The sequence below is a fragment of the Corythoichthys intestinalis genome, chromosome 2 (assembly GCF_030265065.1).
Source record: "Corythoichthys intestinalis isolate RoL2023-P3 chromosome 2, ASM3026506v1, whole genome shotgun sequence".
NCBI lineage: Eukaryota > Metazoa > Chordata > Actinopteri > Syngnathiformes > Syngnathidae > Corythoichthys > Corythoichthys intestinalis.
Genome location: NC_080396.1, coordinates 69,156,332 through 69,172,698, shown reverse-complemented (window position 1 = coordinate 69,172,698; position 16,367 = coordinate 69,156,332). Strand labels below are relative to the sequence as shown.

The following is a 16,367-nucleotide window of genomic DNA, read 5'->3' as shown; positions in this document are numbered from 1 at the left end:
ATAAGGCTGCAACCAACCGATATTTTTTAAAGTCGATTAATCGGATGATTAATTAAACAATTAATCGATTAATTGGATAAATGTCACTTTTTTCCCCAATTACCTTCACAAAGATTCTGAGTATAAAACATTAAAGTAATTTTTCAGTACACAAATAAGACAAAAAAACCTGTTCATCCCCCCCCCCCCCCAAAAAGTGCTGCTGATTAAGCCTGTCGCAATATGCAATGATTCCATTTATCGCGCGATAAATAAAAATGAAGGCGGTAATTTTTCTGCTGCGATTTATTGCCTCTCGTGCACGTGCGTGCGCGCGTGCGGCAGACGTTCTGTTAAATGTTCGGATTCCTCGTTACCAACTGCGCAAAATGCATCTTCGTTCCAGGTCCGGCAAAAACTAGCGCCGGAGCCAATCGTTCCCATTATATCCTATTGTTCAATGTATACCGGCAGCGTCAGTGCTCCGGAGTGACTGTGGACCATCTACGGCGCGCCTGTGTTGTTGACGTGTGGGCGCTCCTGTCAGGAGTGACATTTCACACGGGGTGGCTATTTTTTGGCACAACGCCGGATATTTACAACAAAGTCCGCCAAAACATTGTTACCGACTTGACTGCTACGAACAACCTCGCTTTGACAACGAACAGCTGAATGAAATTAAGAGTGCTGTGCTTCAAACTCGTCCTGTTTATGAAAGTCGATTGTCATATGCTGGTGTTGTGTAGTAATGAGCAGACGTGACTTCAGCGGCGCTTGCTAACTTTTTTAATGCGCCCACACACTAGTATCATGAAATGGCAAACTAGATATGCTTCGTCCCATGCCAAGGGCTACGTGAGCCCAGAGTGATTATGGGACACGTAGTCCATATACTACATCGATGAATTCTAAACTGTCATGACTGGATGGAAGTTAAGAAGGCCAAATCAATCCATACTAGTGACTATAGATAATGTTGCAAATATTGTTAATTCAGTACGTGACACAGATGGATTCGGACCACAAATAAGATGTCTTGCTCATGTAGTAAACCTAGCTGCTAAGAGAGCTGTAACAGTCAACAGTGTGACCTGCCTCACTTTACAAACAGTAAAGATTGTTCTCAGCACTTTCATACACATTTTTTTCAGATCAGTAAGAAGTAAGCACTTTTATGCACTAAAATGCATGTTTATATGATGGCAATTTAATTTTTGCTCATTAGCAAAAAAAAAAAAAAAAAAATTATTATTATTTTTTTTTTTTACAGAGCATTAAATGTATTGAATCGGATTGAAAATCGTGTCCCCTGTATCAAAAATTGTACCGAATCGTGACTTAACTGTATCGTTGCATCCCTATGAAACACCACTGCAGAAGCTATGACGGAAAAAGTTTTCATTTGCCTAAATGCTTAAATTATTAAGTGCAATTTTTAAATTTTTAAAAAAAATTTTAAACACATTTTATATATTCTGTGTTTCTGTGCGGTATCAATATTGTTGTTTTCTACTTAAGAGGCATAGTCTATTGTTTTTAGTTGTGATTTCTTAAAAAGTATTTTTGAATTTAAGAGCAAATATTTATCGCGTTTAAATGGGTGTACTTGATCTATTAATATATACTGTATTCTCACTGTGTTATTGTAAATTGGTTTTAAAAAATTTTTGGGGGGGCGCAATAATATCGCATATCGCAATAATTTATGAGAATAATTATCGCACACTAAAATTTGTTATCGCGACAGGCCTACTGCTGATTGACATTATCTTCTGGGCAAAGCACTAATGTAAATTGTGTCAATGACTCATTCACATTGTTTAAACAAACTAAACAACAAAATCGAATCAGGAGGAGGCAGACTAATGAATCAGATTTCTTTATCAAACAGTTGTTCATAAATACAATCCAAATCCAGTGTCAAAGTACAGGCTTTTGTATGACAATTTGCACTTTCAATGGGAGCTTGTGTTAAAAAAACACTATAAGCTGTTATATGAATGGGTTTATGTGTGTGGTTTCTTTATAAAAAGAAAATGAAAAAGAAATGAGACAACTTTACTATCCAACAATAACTCTTGTCAATATGCTTCTCCAAAACACAATGAAAACGGACTCTTACGACACTAATTTGCCTAATCGCTAGTTAGCTTTGTGTTCTGTGCTAAGTAGTAAAGTCTCATCAACAAAGAATACCAACAATACAATTGGCTTCGTTTACTCACCTTTGACAGGAGCACACTGGATCTAACACTGCAAAGATAATCTAACTCGACATTTCAACATCAGCTGCAGCAGTTGCAGCAGTGAACTCTCTCTCTCCTTATACACAAACAAGGACCCAAACTGGACTGCTCATAACTGCCAGCAGAAATTGATTGTCAAATCAGTTGGCAACTCATTTATTAATCGATTTTAATCGAGAAGAATACAAACGATACAATTGACTTCATTTACTCACCTCTGAAAGAGGCACACTGGATCTAACAACACAAAAGACAGTCTAACTCTTGACACTTCGTAATACAGTTGTATTGATTCAGCAGTGAACTCTCTCTCTCTCTCTCTTGCTCTAATCACTGGTGCCGCGCAGCCTCACATTATACACAAAGACCCAAACCCCTCAAATTCGTTAGCAACTAATTTATTAATCGATTTTATCTATTAGTTATTGCAGCCTTATGAAAAATAGAGAGGACAAATGTAATGACTCTAGTGTAGCCAAAAGTAGCGGAGTACGAGTAACGTTTCTTCTCCTCAAGTAAAAAGTATGCTGTGCTAAAACTACTCTTAGAAATTTTTCTCAAAAAGTTACTCAAGTAAATGTAACGCATTACTACCCAAATCTGATGATAATACTTTTATACTTTATATTGTAAGCCAGGGCCTGTGTACAGAACAGAAAAAGGGTCATCAGGATCCTTTTCCATCCATTTTATTGTGTTATTATTACGAGTCATTCTGGAAAACGATGGCCCCTGGAGACAAACGATCTACGTTCAGATTTGACTCGTAATAATTTGCAATTGACCTTTGATTTACACTTATGTCAAGTCTTTTACAGCCCTACTTAATTATACTTGGGGGAAAAAACACAATTCTCTTACCAAGTATGTCATCCTAGCCCTGTTGTTTGTTATGTCTCGTGCAGGAGGGAGCTGTTTAAATATTAACCATTACGTATGTCATAGGATGAGCTCATCTTTCTGTAAGGAAAGATGAGAGGACTGCAGTCAGTCAGCGCTCTTTTCTTGTGCACTCAAGGCTTAAGCTTTTATCCGAGTACTCACATCCTCCCCACAATCAGACTTCAAGAGGCCCTGTTCTTGATTTTGGCCCCATTCCCAGTCAACTGATTCCTGTCGGTTGAAAAGGGTGGTGTTAGGCAGTAGAAAAAAAAGACCAGAATGAGAAGAATTCAATCTTAATTATAATGAGGATTGCTGGGGTCTGTAAATTAGGTGGTTGCTCCTATTGAAAAAAAGTCACCACCTGCAGTCTCTCAGAAGAGAGGAAGGGGAGATTGGAAGAGTAATGTTGAAAAGTGAGCGAGAGAGACAGCGGCAGGGGGAGGGAGAACTCAGTCAGCCGACAGGAAAGAGACAGAAGCTCCGGCAACATCAGTACCATTAGAACTGGGAATTAGCTGGAACATTCTCTACTACTGTATGACAGGGCATTATCGTTTCCTGATTTTACTTATGTGCAAGAGGCTGACAGGACCTTAGACTGGATTTGCCGTGTTTGTTTTCTCAGCTTTTTTTGCATGAATGGATTTATTTGATGACAAGTATCACCAGTGAGTTGGGTTTTGTACAAGAAGGAATAACAAAATCAAGCCTTACATTTAAGTTTGTGTGTTTAAGCCAACTAAAATTCCTATTTATTTAAGGTCTTGCATACTTTAATTACGTAAGGCAAGTACTGTATGTCCAAATCTGTCTGACCTCATCCAAATGATACTATCTCACCATTTGCGATTATATTCACACTGCTATAAGGGACAGTATTTTTCAACTTAGTAGTGAATAACCATAGCTGGGCAAATGCTTCTCAACTTTTCCAATCATGTTCCTGACTCTGTATCATAACAAGGACTAAATTTAATGGTGGTCAGTCAACCATTAGTTCCACAATAATCTATTCCCCTAAGAGGGGCGGACGTAGGTTTATCTTTGGTAACTGTGGTTCAGCCCCTGCCGCCCCGCGGGAGCTGGCCCCTTGCCTGCAGAGGACACTGTCTCTCACGCCGTCCTGTTGCCGGTGTGCTTGGCACTCCTGGCCGAGGATGATGTGGTTATGTCACCTATCGTCCTCATTGTGCCGCTGTTACCGGCTGAAAGGTTTCTCGCTCCTGAAGCGTGTTCCAATGTCGACAGGGGCCTCTGTCCGACTTCTACAACAGCCCGTCGGAGACTGGCTGGAGGTGGTGGGGTTGCCGCAGTACGAAAGCAAGCTGCTCCTCAACGGTTTTGATGACCTTCACTACATGGTGAGTGCCTGTTCTTTTATACCCGTATAGCTCAAAGAATTTTTTTTTGTCGTGTTCAGTTCTTATTAGGACTGAACGATTTTGGAAAAAGCTTACATTGCGACTTTTTGATTATTTGATGTTCAAAATACTTAACAAAAACACCAGGAGCCCCAACCTCCATCGGCAAATATTAGTTTCCCTCATTTCCTCACATCTAAATGCAAATCTTCAATTTTAACTGCAATGCTACATCGACATACGATCGCTTCGACACACAATCTTTTCGACATCCGACGTAAAGTTTGACTTACCATTTCTTTCTACATCCGACGACATGCTCGAAATATAATGATTTGTGACAGCGCCGCGGTTTCTTTGTTATCCCGCAAGACGGACGCACGGCGGATTTTTTGTGAGAGAAACATGGGTTCCAACAGTGATGGAAATGATAGAAAAATATGAGCGTACAGTGCCGGTTCGTGAAATGGCTCACCAATACGGCCGTAGATGGTCTATGATCTCGGCGGTCCTCCTCCGTTCACCAGTCTTTATAGGTTAGGTGACAATTATTATTAGTTTTGTATCACCAAAGAAATCACCAGCGTCATCAGGTTTTTAAGCATTTTTTTCAGAACTTGTGCAACACAACATGCCTACTAGAGGTGTGCATCGGCACTGCCCTCACGATTCGATTCGATTACGATTCGGAGGGCCACGATTCGATTCGATTCGATTCGATTAAGAGGGCCACGATTCGGTTCGATTCGGCAATGCATCACGATGCATTAAAGCCTGGGATGCATTAAAATGCTAAACAAAGCATATTTTTCGTGAATCATGAGGCAACACAAGCGGTCAGACATTAAACACCTTTTTATAGGCTCTTGTGTCATTCCTGGTTGTAGTCAAATGAAAATAGTAATATATATAAAAATAATAAAAAAACATCACAGCATTTAATTAGTGCTTTGAATGAGACCAGGGCTTTCTTTCTTTTTTTTTTTTACACACACTAGCAGCCTTTCATTTTTTAAACACCGCATAAGTTTGGTCAAGTTTCCCACCAACCTCATAGAAGCCAAAATGTCTCCATATGCCTGCTTTCAATGTCTTTGGTGCGTCAATAATCTTTCGCGCTTCCTCTTTCTCCGCTTTAGCCATTGTTATTATGTCTTATCTCTGCTTTGAGTGCCACTGCGCAATTGCGCATGTCTGTGACGTTACTCCCGTGAGGAAGCCAATTTTAGTTCCTCATCCCCCCTGCATTGCTTGTACAATAGCTCCCTCTACAGGTAAACATGAGAATAATAATACAAATGGTGAAACCAAATCCATTGCATCACTGGAAGATTTTTGAACGGACTTATATATTTTAATATGTGCTGAATCGATTCGGCTTGTTGCCCGCATCGAATCGCATCGTCCATGGCCCGCATCGGGATGCATCGCCGCATCGATTATTGTTGACACCAGTAATGCCTACTGTTTGTTGCAGCTGAACCCGACAACAGAACATGAAAAGTGAAAACAAAAAGTAGTGCTGTCAAATTTATCGCGTTAACGGGCGGTAATTAATTTTTTAAATTACCGTAATTTTCCAGATATAATGCACACTTTTTCCCCCCAAAATCAACTTGTAAAATCATGGTGCGCATTATAAACGGGTACATGGATGGAGACAGAAATATATATATATATTACATTTATATATATAAACCGATTTTTTTTTTATTGACACGGCCACTTTATGTTGAAGAAACGTATGCAGCGACCCGTTGCCGACCATTACGGTACCATTTTGTTTCGGTAATACTTCACTCTAATCGGCCGAATTATTTCGTCTGTGTTAAATTCTTTCTTAATTCTTTCTTTAAATTTTTTCACTCTGCAATGCACAGAATTTAGTTTCTTGAACTCATTTGAGTCAACGTTTATTGCAGCTCCGCAACTCGGACCATAACAAACGGAAGCACACAGACTTTCTGTGTCCGTCAACTATATCTGTCCCTTGGGAAACTCAAACCCAAATAACAATTGTTCCTAATGTTACTGTCGTGTTAACAGCGATGAGCTCTCACGGATTTCTGACTTACGTTCTCACTTTCATTTTACTGTATCAATCCATGGGAGAAACATTTATTCATCATGATGAAACGAGCAAGTTATACAGCAGCCTTTAAAAGAAAAGTCACTTCTGTTTTGTTTTCTCCTAGATTCTGGTAAGTTGGAGAAGTTGTCAAATCATGTTATTACCGTAAATATTGTCAGTTTATGGTAATGTTTTTGAACTACCAATGTGCTATGCTTGTGCTGTGCTTCACCAGTCAGTAAAATGACATTTCTGTATCTGTACACGAGCTCTGTTTTCTTGTATTCTTCTATTTATTGGTGCTAAAATTAGGGTGCGCGTTATACACGGGTGCGCCTTATATGCGGGAAATTACGGTAATCACATTAAAGTATTTGACGCATTTAACGCATGTGCGGAATGACCTGCTCATGCATTGCCTCAAACAGATTACAATGACGCCGTTTTTTGCACATTGAGAGCTAAGAGGCAGTGAAAGGCAGTGGTCCTGAAACGAATTCAGTTCGTATGTAGCGGTACCACTGTACTTTAAAACATAACATAAAACATAACATAGGAGGTACATGTAAATTTGAAGATACAGTTATACCTCACTATATCATGCTTCAAACTTGGCGCCCTCAGTCTATTGAAGATTTTTTTCAATTAAAAAAAAAAAAAATACAGTAGTTTAAAAATGTTAAGATATATGCATGTATACATGTATAAATCATTGTTTTCTTTTACATGTATCTCATTTATATAATAATTATTCCCTGTTCCCCATTAACGGCGAATAACGAGGGATAACTGTAATGTGAACATTGACTTTTTGAAAATAAAAGATATAAGTAACATAAATGAACAAAAATAAGTCCATATCTGCAAATTATCATGGAAGATCCACTTAAACTCCCCATCAAATCAATTACAGTATAAATGAAATAAATTTTTAAAACTAAATTAAGCCTCTTCATCGCTCTTAAAGATCTCAACAATTTTCTGTTGCATTGTCCTTTTTTATCGCATTCAACACATTGTTTGTTCCCTCGCTATTTTTTTTTCCTAGAAAACTTGCATTTGATCCAATCAGAGCTAACTATCCATGTTGATCATATGTCAGTTTAGCAGCCAATTGAAGGGACAACTGAGTCGAGGGTGGTTTGCTGCGCGCATGCACACATCGATGCGACTTGTCAGATATACTGAGATGGATGCAGTGGAATAAATTAAAGATGTCCAATAATGACTTTTTAACCAATACCCAGTATCCCGATATTGTCCAACTCCAAAAATCCTATGCCGATATATGCAGTAATAGACTTGTACATGGACAAATTTTGGCTGATTGTATTTTGGTGCCCCCTGAATTCTTTAATACTGAAAAATATAACATTATCAATAGATTTTCTGTGAAAAATAAGAACAACTGCAACTTGAATTATGAAAAACGTGCCTATATTGCACCACTATATTTATTGTTGAAATCAAAATAGTGCAAGAATTTTTTTTGATCAAGTCCTCTCACTTACATAATGAGTTGTGCTAAGTTGCCACAGCACACTTATGACCGGCCTGCAAGTTTAACGATGATTAATACATTTGTGCCATTGATCGTAGCGCTACAAACCTGTCAATCATCATTAAGTTTAGGTACCAAACGCCAGCTGCACTGGTGGCCAAGAAAAACAGTTTGGTTGCACTGCTTAGGCAGGGGGGGCTTTACGAGCATGAAGCAGAATTTTTTTTTTTTTTTTTTAATTATAAACCAGATCCTTTTTTACTCGATTCAGATTCTCTGAAAAATGGCGCAATCGGCCCGATTTCCGATTACGTGATCAGATCGGAAAATCTATTAGATTTTCTTATTGACTTACTTAGAAGTCTAAATTCAAACCCCGGCGTCTTAAACATTTTATTATGACACACGGGTCACTCGATGCTATCTATCACAAACATGAGAGCAGCATTTTGTTCCACAGTTTGAGTTCCTTTTTAACTCATTGGCTGCCATTGACAGTAACAGGCGAACCAAATGTTCCAAAAATGAATGAATTTTTTTTTTACATTGACCGTATTGTACCTTGGGCATTGACTACTTACAACAATGAAACTAAGAAAACAGATGAACAAACATCTGACTGTTAAATTGCTTTAAAGTTATTTAATAAATCAACTAATTGACTGCCATTGACGGTGATGGATATCCGATCCATTTGAACTGGGAGGGCTGGTAGCGATCCTTCGCTGACATCCACTCCCATTTGAAATGAATTGAACATCTATCACAGTCAATGGCGCTGAAACATTAACTGCCAATCTTACCGTTTTTTTTCTCCGCTCTATAAGGTGCACCGGAGTATAAGGCGCACCCTCCATGAATGGCTTATTTCAAAACTGTTTGATATATAAGGCGAAAACTGTTTGATATATAAGGCGCACCGCATTATAAGGTGCAGTAGGAGTAGTAGTGGTTGCGCTCTGCATCCACGAGATGGCTACAGGGAATATCATGCCATGATTAACCAATATTGATCAATATATACATAAGACGCCTTGGATTATAGAGCGCAGTGTCGGCTTTTGAGAAAATGGAAAGCTTTTAAGTCTGCCTTTTTAGTGCGGAAAATACGGTACCTGGTCACCTTTGACAGCGAAGGAGACAGAATGAGCGAACAGTTCGCTAGCAGGAAGAATTTTGCAAGTCTGATTTTAGAATTTAGCATATTTAGCACTTACTGCAAAATGAATGAAATTAATTTACTGTAATTTTCGGACTATAAGGCGCATCGGACTATTAGCCATACCCACAAAAATTCTGCTAGAAAACTACTGTATATGTAGGTGTTAGAACTGGACTCAAAAGCAGAGTTTTCTTGGTTTACAAAAAGGTATTTATTTCACAATACAAAACAACAAAAATTCACTCCAGTAAGGAAAGCGAAAACGTTATCACAAGCACAAAGTAGCAAACAAACTCTAAAATGCTTACAAATAGTTCAGAATCAGATTCTCTTCTTTGGTTGTGGACAAAAAGCTGGCTTGGGTGACACGTCGGCGGACGATGACACTCTGGAACAACACAAAGGGAACACTGACTATATATACACACAGAAGGTAATGGGAAGTAGGTGGAACCAATTGGTGATTAGGGAGGACATGAGGAAGGGTAAGTGCTCTGAAACAAGTAGTGGAAGACCTACAAAATAAAGAAGGAAATAACCATGACAGTGTGACAATAGGCTGGATTATAAACTGCAAGTTTCCACATTGTATTATGAGATATTTGCACGAAAATACTTACAGCTCATTAAGCTATAAGAATCCATAAACTAGCCGTATCAGACTAAACTGCAGGGTTCATAGCAACAGGAAAAAGTACAGTGCTAATTACAGTAATTTCCTGTAGATCTGCCGGGATCATTTTGATAAAAACATAGTATCAACAGATTGTCTGTGCTATCTCAGATCACTATCTAAGAAGTCTCCTATTTCACTTGCATTAAAAAAAAAATCTGGTGAGCATGCTAAAGAAAATTACTGAGACACTGTCTGATGCAATTGTAGGTTAAAATGATTGCTCAAATATATTTATTTTAATAATATTTTTAGAGATTGGTTTTAAAGTATCCTGACAAAGATAAGTAGTGCTGAAAATGAATGGATGACTATTGTTGCATAATAAACTATATATGACGATGTTATTGCTTATACGAGAGTAGTGGTTGTTTGGCCTGTTGACGGATGTGAAGGTCACATGCGCTTGTCTACTTTAAGTCGAATGTGTACATTCAGATTTGCATTCACTTATTTTTAATCCGCTTTCCTCTTTCACTAAATCAAGTCATGCTCCCTTTGATTTCACCAATAGCCTTACGAAGTTCAAAGTAGAATTCAAACGATGAATTCTCTCACTCGCCTGCTCGCTTGGATGCTTTTTATCTGCGCGTTTTCTTCTGCCGTGCAAGCACGGTCTTCTTCGCGTGAGCAAGTGCAAGTGCACCCCCACTTGAGCGTGAAAGCGCCACAAACCTAAAAGCATGCATTTCAATACAATCGAACACACGTTGCCAATTCATCAGTTGATACTATTAGAATCAGCAAAAAATTGGCCAAAAGACTGCCGATTTTAAAAACCCTAATAAAAGAAAACGCACAAAACAAGATGTCAGCATCTCTTCTCTCTTGTGTGAGTGTTAAGGGACCAAAACAAAATAATCAACATCTACAATCAATCATAATCATTTGGTGACTGGATTTACTTTTTATTTGAAGGTGCTATGAAATGGTGACCATGCACAAAATGAAAATGACTACACTCATGTAATTTTACATATACCAAAAAAAAAAAAAAAAAAAAAAAAAAAAAAAAGGCGCTCAAATCTGGCTTTTTAAATTTTTTTTAACCATTTCATAATTATTCCACCCAAAAGGTGGCTCAGGGAACGCCCACTTTTTTTCCCCCCAGTTATGACATCATAACCAGAATTGGTGATCATGTCTAGCTTTCTTGTACTGCGCTAGCTAATACATGTTGACAGAGTGACAGAACGGTCACACAGCAACAAGAGAAAAAAAAGCCTATGGAATAGCAGACTGCAAAAATCCGCAGCTTATCCTAGGTGTGACATTATCTTCTGTTAGGAGATTTTTTTTTGTGGCAAGGTCGAGGCAGGAGCGCTAATTGCCATCAAATTTCATCATTAAGCCTTTTCTGTCACTTTTTCGGATGGATTTACGCCAAAATATGGACTGCTATCATTTTTATAGTCACTTGTTGTCGTGGAATTTTTTTTCTCTGCAAAGTATCGGAATGGTCATCGTCTTTAAAAAGAGAACGAAAATCATTTTTTTCATGCTCAAGCACTAATTCGTTTTGAGAATCTGTACAATAAAAGGAGACATTTTCCAATGTGTAGATTTTAATTTAGGATCGGCAGTCTGAACCCTAAATTTACCATTTAGATCAAACCCACACAATCATCATCTCTCGCATTATCCAGAGATGGATTACTCTTCACGTTGTCAGACCCTCCTCCTCACTCAATTGATGTTGCCCTCCATTAAACAGCCATTGGGTGGGGTCCTTAGGAGGAGTTTGAACATCTTGCCCAGGAAGGAATCGACATATTTTTCTGCAAGGGTAGCATTTAGTTTCAATCAATACTAACCTTACAGTGCCGACTCTTCTATTGCTTGGCCAAAAGTACCGGTCAATCCATTATAGTGTTTTGGCAGGATGCTATAGCCAATTTTATTTATAACATTTGTTAAAACTTAAAAAAAATACAATATTGCTTGAGAAGAGAAAAAGTCGTGGCAAAGACAGCTGGAGAGGACTTATTCTTGACAGCTTTTTTATTCTCTAAAATGGACAGAAGATGACGACACACAATCCTGGAGCAGTAAAGAAAGTAATATACACTTAAGATAAGCACATTTATTAAGAAATGAACAATTAAAATTCAGCCTGGAACTCGGGTTTTCGAGTGGTTTTCAAATTGCCTTCGAGAAGATTCGGTTCCGGTCTCCCACAATCATACACTTTTATTATGCATATGCGAAATGGCAGACTGATGCCAGCCCACAAGTTAATCCTGTAAGGGCACACATGTGACTCACATCAAAGTGGAAATTCCCTGCGCAACTACAGTATGTACTAGGAGCACAATAACTTAATAGCAACAAGGGCCTTGCTACAGGAAAGAAGCTGAGAGCTCCCATTCATATCTTATAAAAAAATGAAATCACAGGTCACAGCCACCCAGGGTATATGCAAACAATATGAAATGAACAAATATGTAACTACGCAGGGTTTATGCGGGTCATTAAAAAGCATTACATGTCATTAAATGGATTTTGTCAAAATTAAGCCTTAAAAAGTGTTAAACTAAATGTTTGCGGCATTAAAATTATGTAAACTTGATTTTTTTTTTTAACATAATTGATTAGAGTTGCCTGTTATTATTGGGTAGCCGATAATATCGGCCGATAAAAGCATTTTAAAATGATATCGGATAACAATGACATCGGTTTTTCATGATCGGTTTTGGGCCAATATGCATCTTGCCTTTTAGAGAATGTAAAAGCCTTCTGCCTTTGTACAAGGGCTGGTCACAGTTTAGCACAGCAGTGCTTACTGACCATTAGAGGTCTCCAAACCAAGATGCTTGGGATTGGTTATGTGAGCATACTAGGGCTGCAACTAACGAGTATTTTTAGAATTGATTAATCAGCAGTGTTGGGCACGTTACTTTAAAAAAGTAATTAGTTACATTACTCACTACTTCTTCCAAAAAGTAACTGAGTTAGTAACTGAATTACTCTATAGTAAAAGTAACCAGTTACCAGGGAAAGTAACTATTTCCGTTACTTTAAAATAGAGCTGTCCCGACTAGTCGACATAGTCGACGTCATCGATGACGTAAATCCGTCGACGAGCACAACATCCCGTCGACGGTTAATGAAGGGTTAAGAAAAAATATGCGCGGAAAGTTCAGAATGTCGGATGCTCTGTATGCAAGCGGGGAAAGCGGCACAAAGCCAAAAAAGCGCACCAGAGTGTCCAAAACATTGACTTATTTCAAAGAAATAAAGGAGGGTACACTCTTGTGTCCTGTCTCTTCACTGCCAAGCTTGGCTGCACGTCGGCCGTGAATAAACACCTCAAGCGCCGTCACCGTTTGTAAAAAAAATGTTTCTTTCATTTTTTGTACACCAGAGGGTGCTGTCGCTTTACTAAATAATAATGTTTCATTGACAATGGGCCTATAAGTGCTATTAGTATTGCCAACTGAAAGGTTTATTTCATGTTATGGTTTATTTTATGGTATAGAAAATTATATAACGTTAAAAGGTCATAAATATATACAGTATATACAGTGATTGCACTCAAGGAAGAGATTGTCAATGATAAGGTAATAAATTAAGGTAAAGGAAATTCATATAGGCAATTCATTGATATATAAATAAGGTTTAAAACGAAAAAGGTGAAAAGTTTTCGTTAATTTCTAATTCTGTTGTTTTATTTGTGTGCACCGTAGCTCTTACAGTGTGATTACATCAAGGATGAAATAAAAGTTGTAAACCATCAGTTTAAGAGACCATCTTTTCAATCGGGATGCTACACTAGTTAATTCTATCAGCATTTGAAGTCATTGTTTATTTGTGATTTATTATTGTTATTTACGTGTTTATTTGTACTTTAGTAAATATTTTAAGTGTTCCAATATGTTTTTTGTGAATTGATAAGCGTCAACAAAAATTTCATTGCTAAATTAGTAAACAAAAACAAAAAATATTTTTTTTAATTATTAGATTAGTCGACTAATCGTAAAAATAGTCGGCTGACTAATCGGGAGAAAATTAGTCGTTTGGGACAGCCCTACTTTAAAAAGAACTTGTTGTATGTCAAAGAATTTGAAATTTTCTGAGCAGTATTCGAGTCAGTGGAATAGAGAAGAACAGACAGGTAGTTAACTTGTTATTTGCTTCAGCAGATTTGAATTGCTTACCACAGATGTCGACAAAAGCTTTGCCCCGGGACATAAATTACACATTACATGCAGGTTCTTTCCTTTAATTTCGACAAACTTGAAATAGTGTCTATATCTCCACCTCTTAAAGGACAATTTTTCTTCTGAATGCTCTGCCATCCCGACCCTGTGCATCTGTTTTGCGTGTGTGAATTTGCCGCACGCGCTGTTCCGGTTTGCTTGTGAAATCACCGGCTCTGATTGGCTTACCACGACACATGACTCTAACCCTCAGCCAATCACAATCACTTCCATCTCATCTCTCGAGGGGCCGCATTCAGGTAGGCTCGTTTCCCGACAATTCACGTCGCCTTCAAAGTCTCTGCCATCCTCAAGATGGAAGCAGAATTATTGCTGGCTGACAGTGGGAGATGGGAACGAGGCTAGCATCAGGTGTAGCAAACACAGAAATGTTACCAAACTTTGGAAGCATTGTCTAATTGAATGAGCAGGGACAAACAGCTTGGAGTCAGAAGTACGTGCGATATTCTCGAACCTGAACGCACCCCAAGTCTTGGATGACAAATCAACAGAGCAGAGAGTCGACTCGACACGGCTGGTAGTTTCTTTAATTTATTCAGAGTAAGTAACGCACCGCTTTTGACTGTCAGTAACGGTAATGGCATTGTAACGGCGGAAAAAGTAATTAGTTAGATTACCCCGTTACTGAAAAAATAACGCCGTTACGTAACGGCGTTACTCCCAACACTGTTAATCAGACATTTCATTAAAAGATTAAACAGATAATTGTCACTTTTTTAAATTACTTTAACATTTAACTTGTAACAATGAAGACAAAATAAATGACTATTTCCTTCAAAATTCTTTGATTACAGCTTCCTGACTTAACTGTAGTCTACAACTGTCCTGTTTTATGTACATAAAAGTTTTTTAAAAAGGTTCTGAGTTTAAAAAATAAAAATAATTTCTCAGTACACAAATTAGACAAAAGTGCTGACCGAGATTTTTTTGTTGTGGGCAAAGCGCTGATATAAATTGTGTCAATGACTCATTTATTTTCTTTAAACAAACTAAACAACAAAATCGAGTAAGGAGGAGGCAAATTGTTATGAATCCGTTTTTATCAAACCGTTGTTCAGAAAAACAATCCAAATCCAATTTCAAAGCACACTCTCTTGTATGACAATCCAAATTCAATTTCAAAGCAGACTCTCTTGAATGACAATTAACAGTCTGCGTTTGTATTGAGTGCAGAATCTAAGGTCTAAGCTGTTATATGAATGGATTTATGTGTGAGGTTTCGTGATAAAAAAAATGAGACAACTTTACTATCTAACAATAACTCAAGTGCTAATATGCTTCTCCAAAATGCAATACAAACGGACACTTAAGACACTAATTAACATAATTGCGAACTAGCTTTGCGCTCTGTGCTAAATAGTAACGTCTCATCAACAGAAAATACAAGCAATACAATTGGCTTAATTTACTCACCTCTGACGGGGGCACACTGGATCTAGCAACACAAAAGACAATGTAACTTGACACTTCTTAATATTATTGATTCAGTAACCCAACATCAGCAGCCGCAGTAGTGAACTCTCTCTCTCTCTCTCTCTCTCTCTCTCTCTCTCTCTCTCTCTTACTCACTCACTCACTCACTCACTCACTCACTCACTCACTCACTCACTCACTCACTCACTCACTCACTCACTCACTCACTCACTCACTCACTCACTAATCTCTGGCGCGTGCGCACAGCCTCACATTACACACAAAGAACAACCCAAACGAGACTGCTCATAGCTGGAGGCAAAAATTGATTATCAAATTAGTTGGCAACTAATTTATTAATTGATTTATTGGATTAGTTGTTGCAGCATTAGAGCATACTAATTGCATTCATGGTGCAAAAATTAAATGAACAATAAATGATTGAAAAATAATGAATTATAGACTCATTACATACCTCATTCAATGTACCGAAGCTGTTTGCCTTTGTTTTTATTTTGAGCCAGAAGCACTGTGTAAGCCATATGTGATATGGCAGTGCCTTATTAGCACTTGCACTTGATAAAAAATAACTGATGTTTGCATTATTTTTATTTCAACAATAAATATAGTGGTGCAATATAGGCACTTTTTCCATAACTTCATTTGAAGTTGTTCTTTTATTTTTCACAGAATGTTTATTAGAAAACCTTGAAGTTGTTACATTTATTATTATTAAAGAATCCAGTGGGGCATCAAAATACAATTAGCCATCACTATATATGCAAAGTCCACACCACATATATCTGTTTCATATCAGTATAGGATTTTTGGAGTTGCACAATATAGTATCGATTAT

The 16,367-nt window shown here is 37.8% G+C and overlaps 1 protein-coding gene across 9 annotated transcripts in view; it reads left to right on the top strand.

Moving 5' to 3' along the window:
* Positions 1–16,367, top strand: part of LOC130912014 (ankyrin repeat and SAM domain-containing protein 1A-like) — a 153,170-nt gene that overhangs the window by 106,008 nt on the left and 30,795 nt on the right. For all 9 annotated transcript variants that reach the window (XR_009062517.1, XM_057829732.1, XM_057829737.1 and 6 more), the window contains one exon: positions 4,359–4,471. Coding sequence is in view for 8 of the 9 variants with exons in the window: in XM_057829732.1 (XP_057685715.1) it covers positions 4,359–4,471 (113 nt within the window). In the remaining variant the exon portion in view is untranslated. The remainder of the gene's footprint in view (positions 1–4,358; positions 4,472–16,367) is intronic.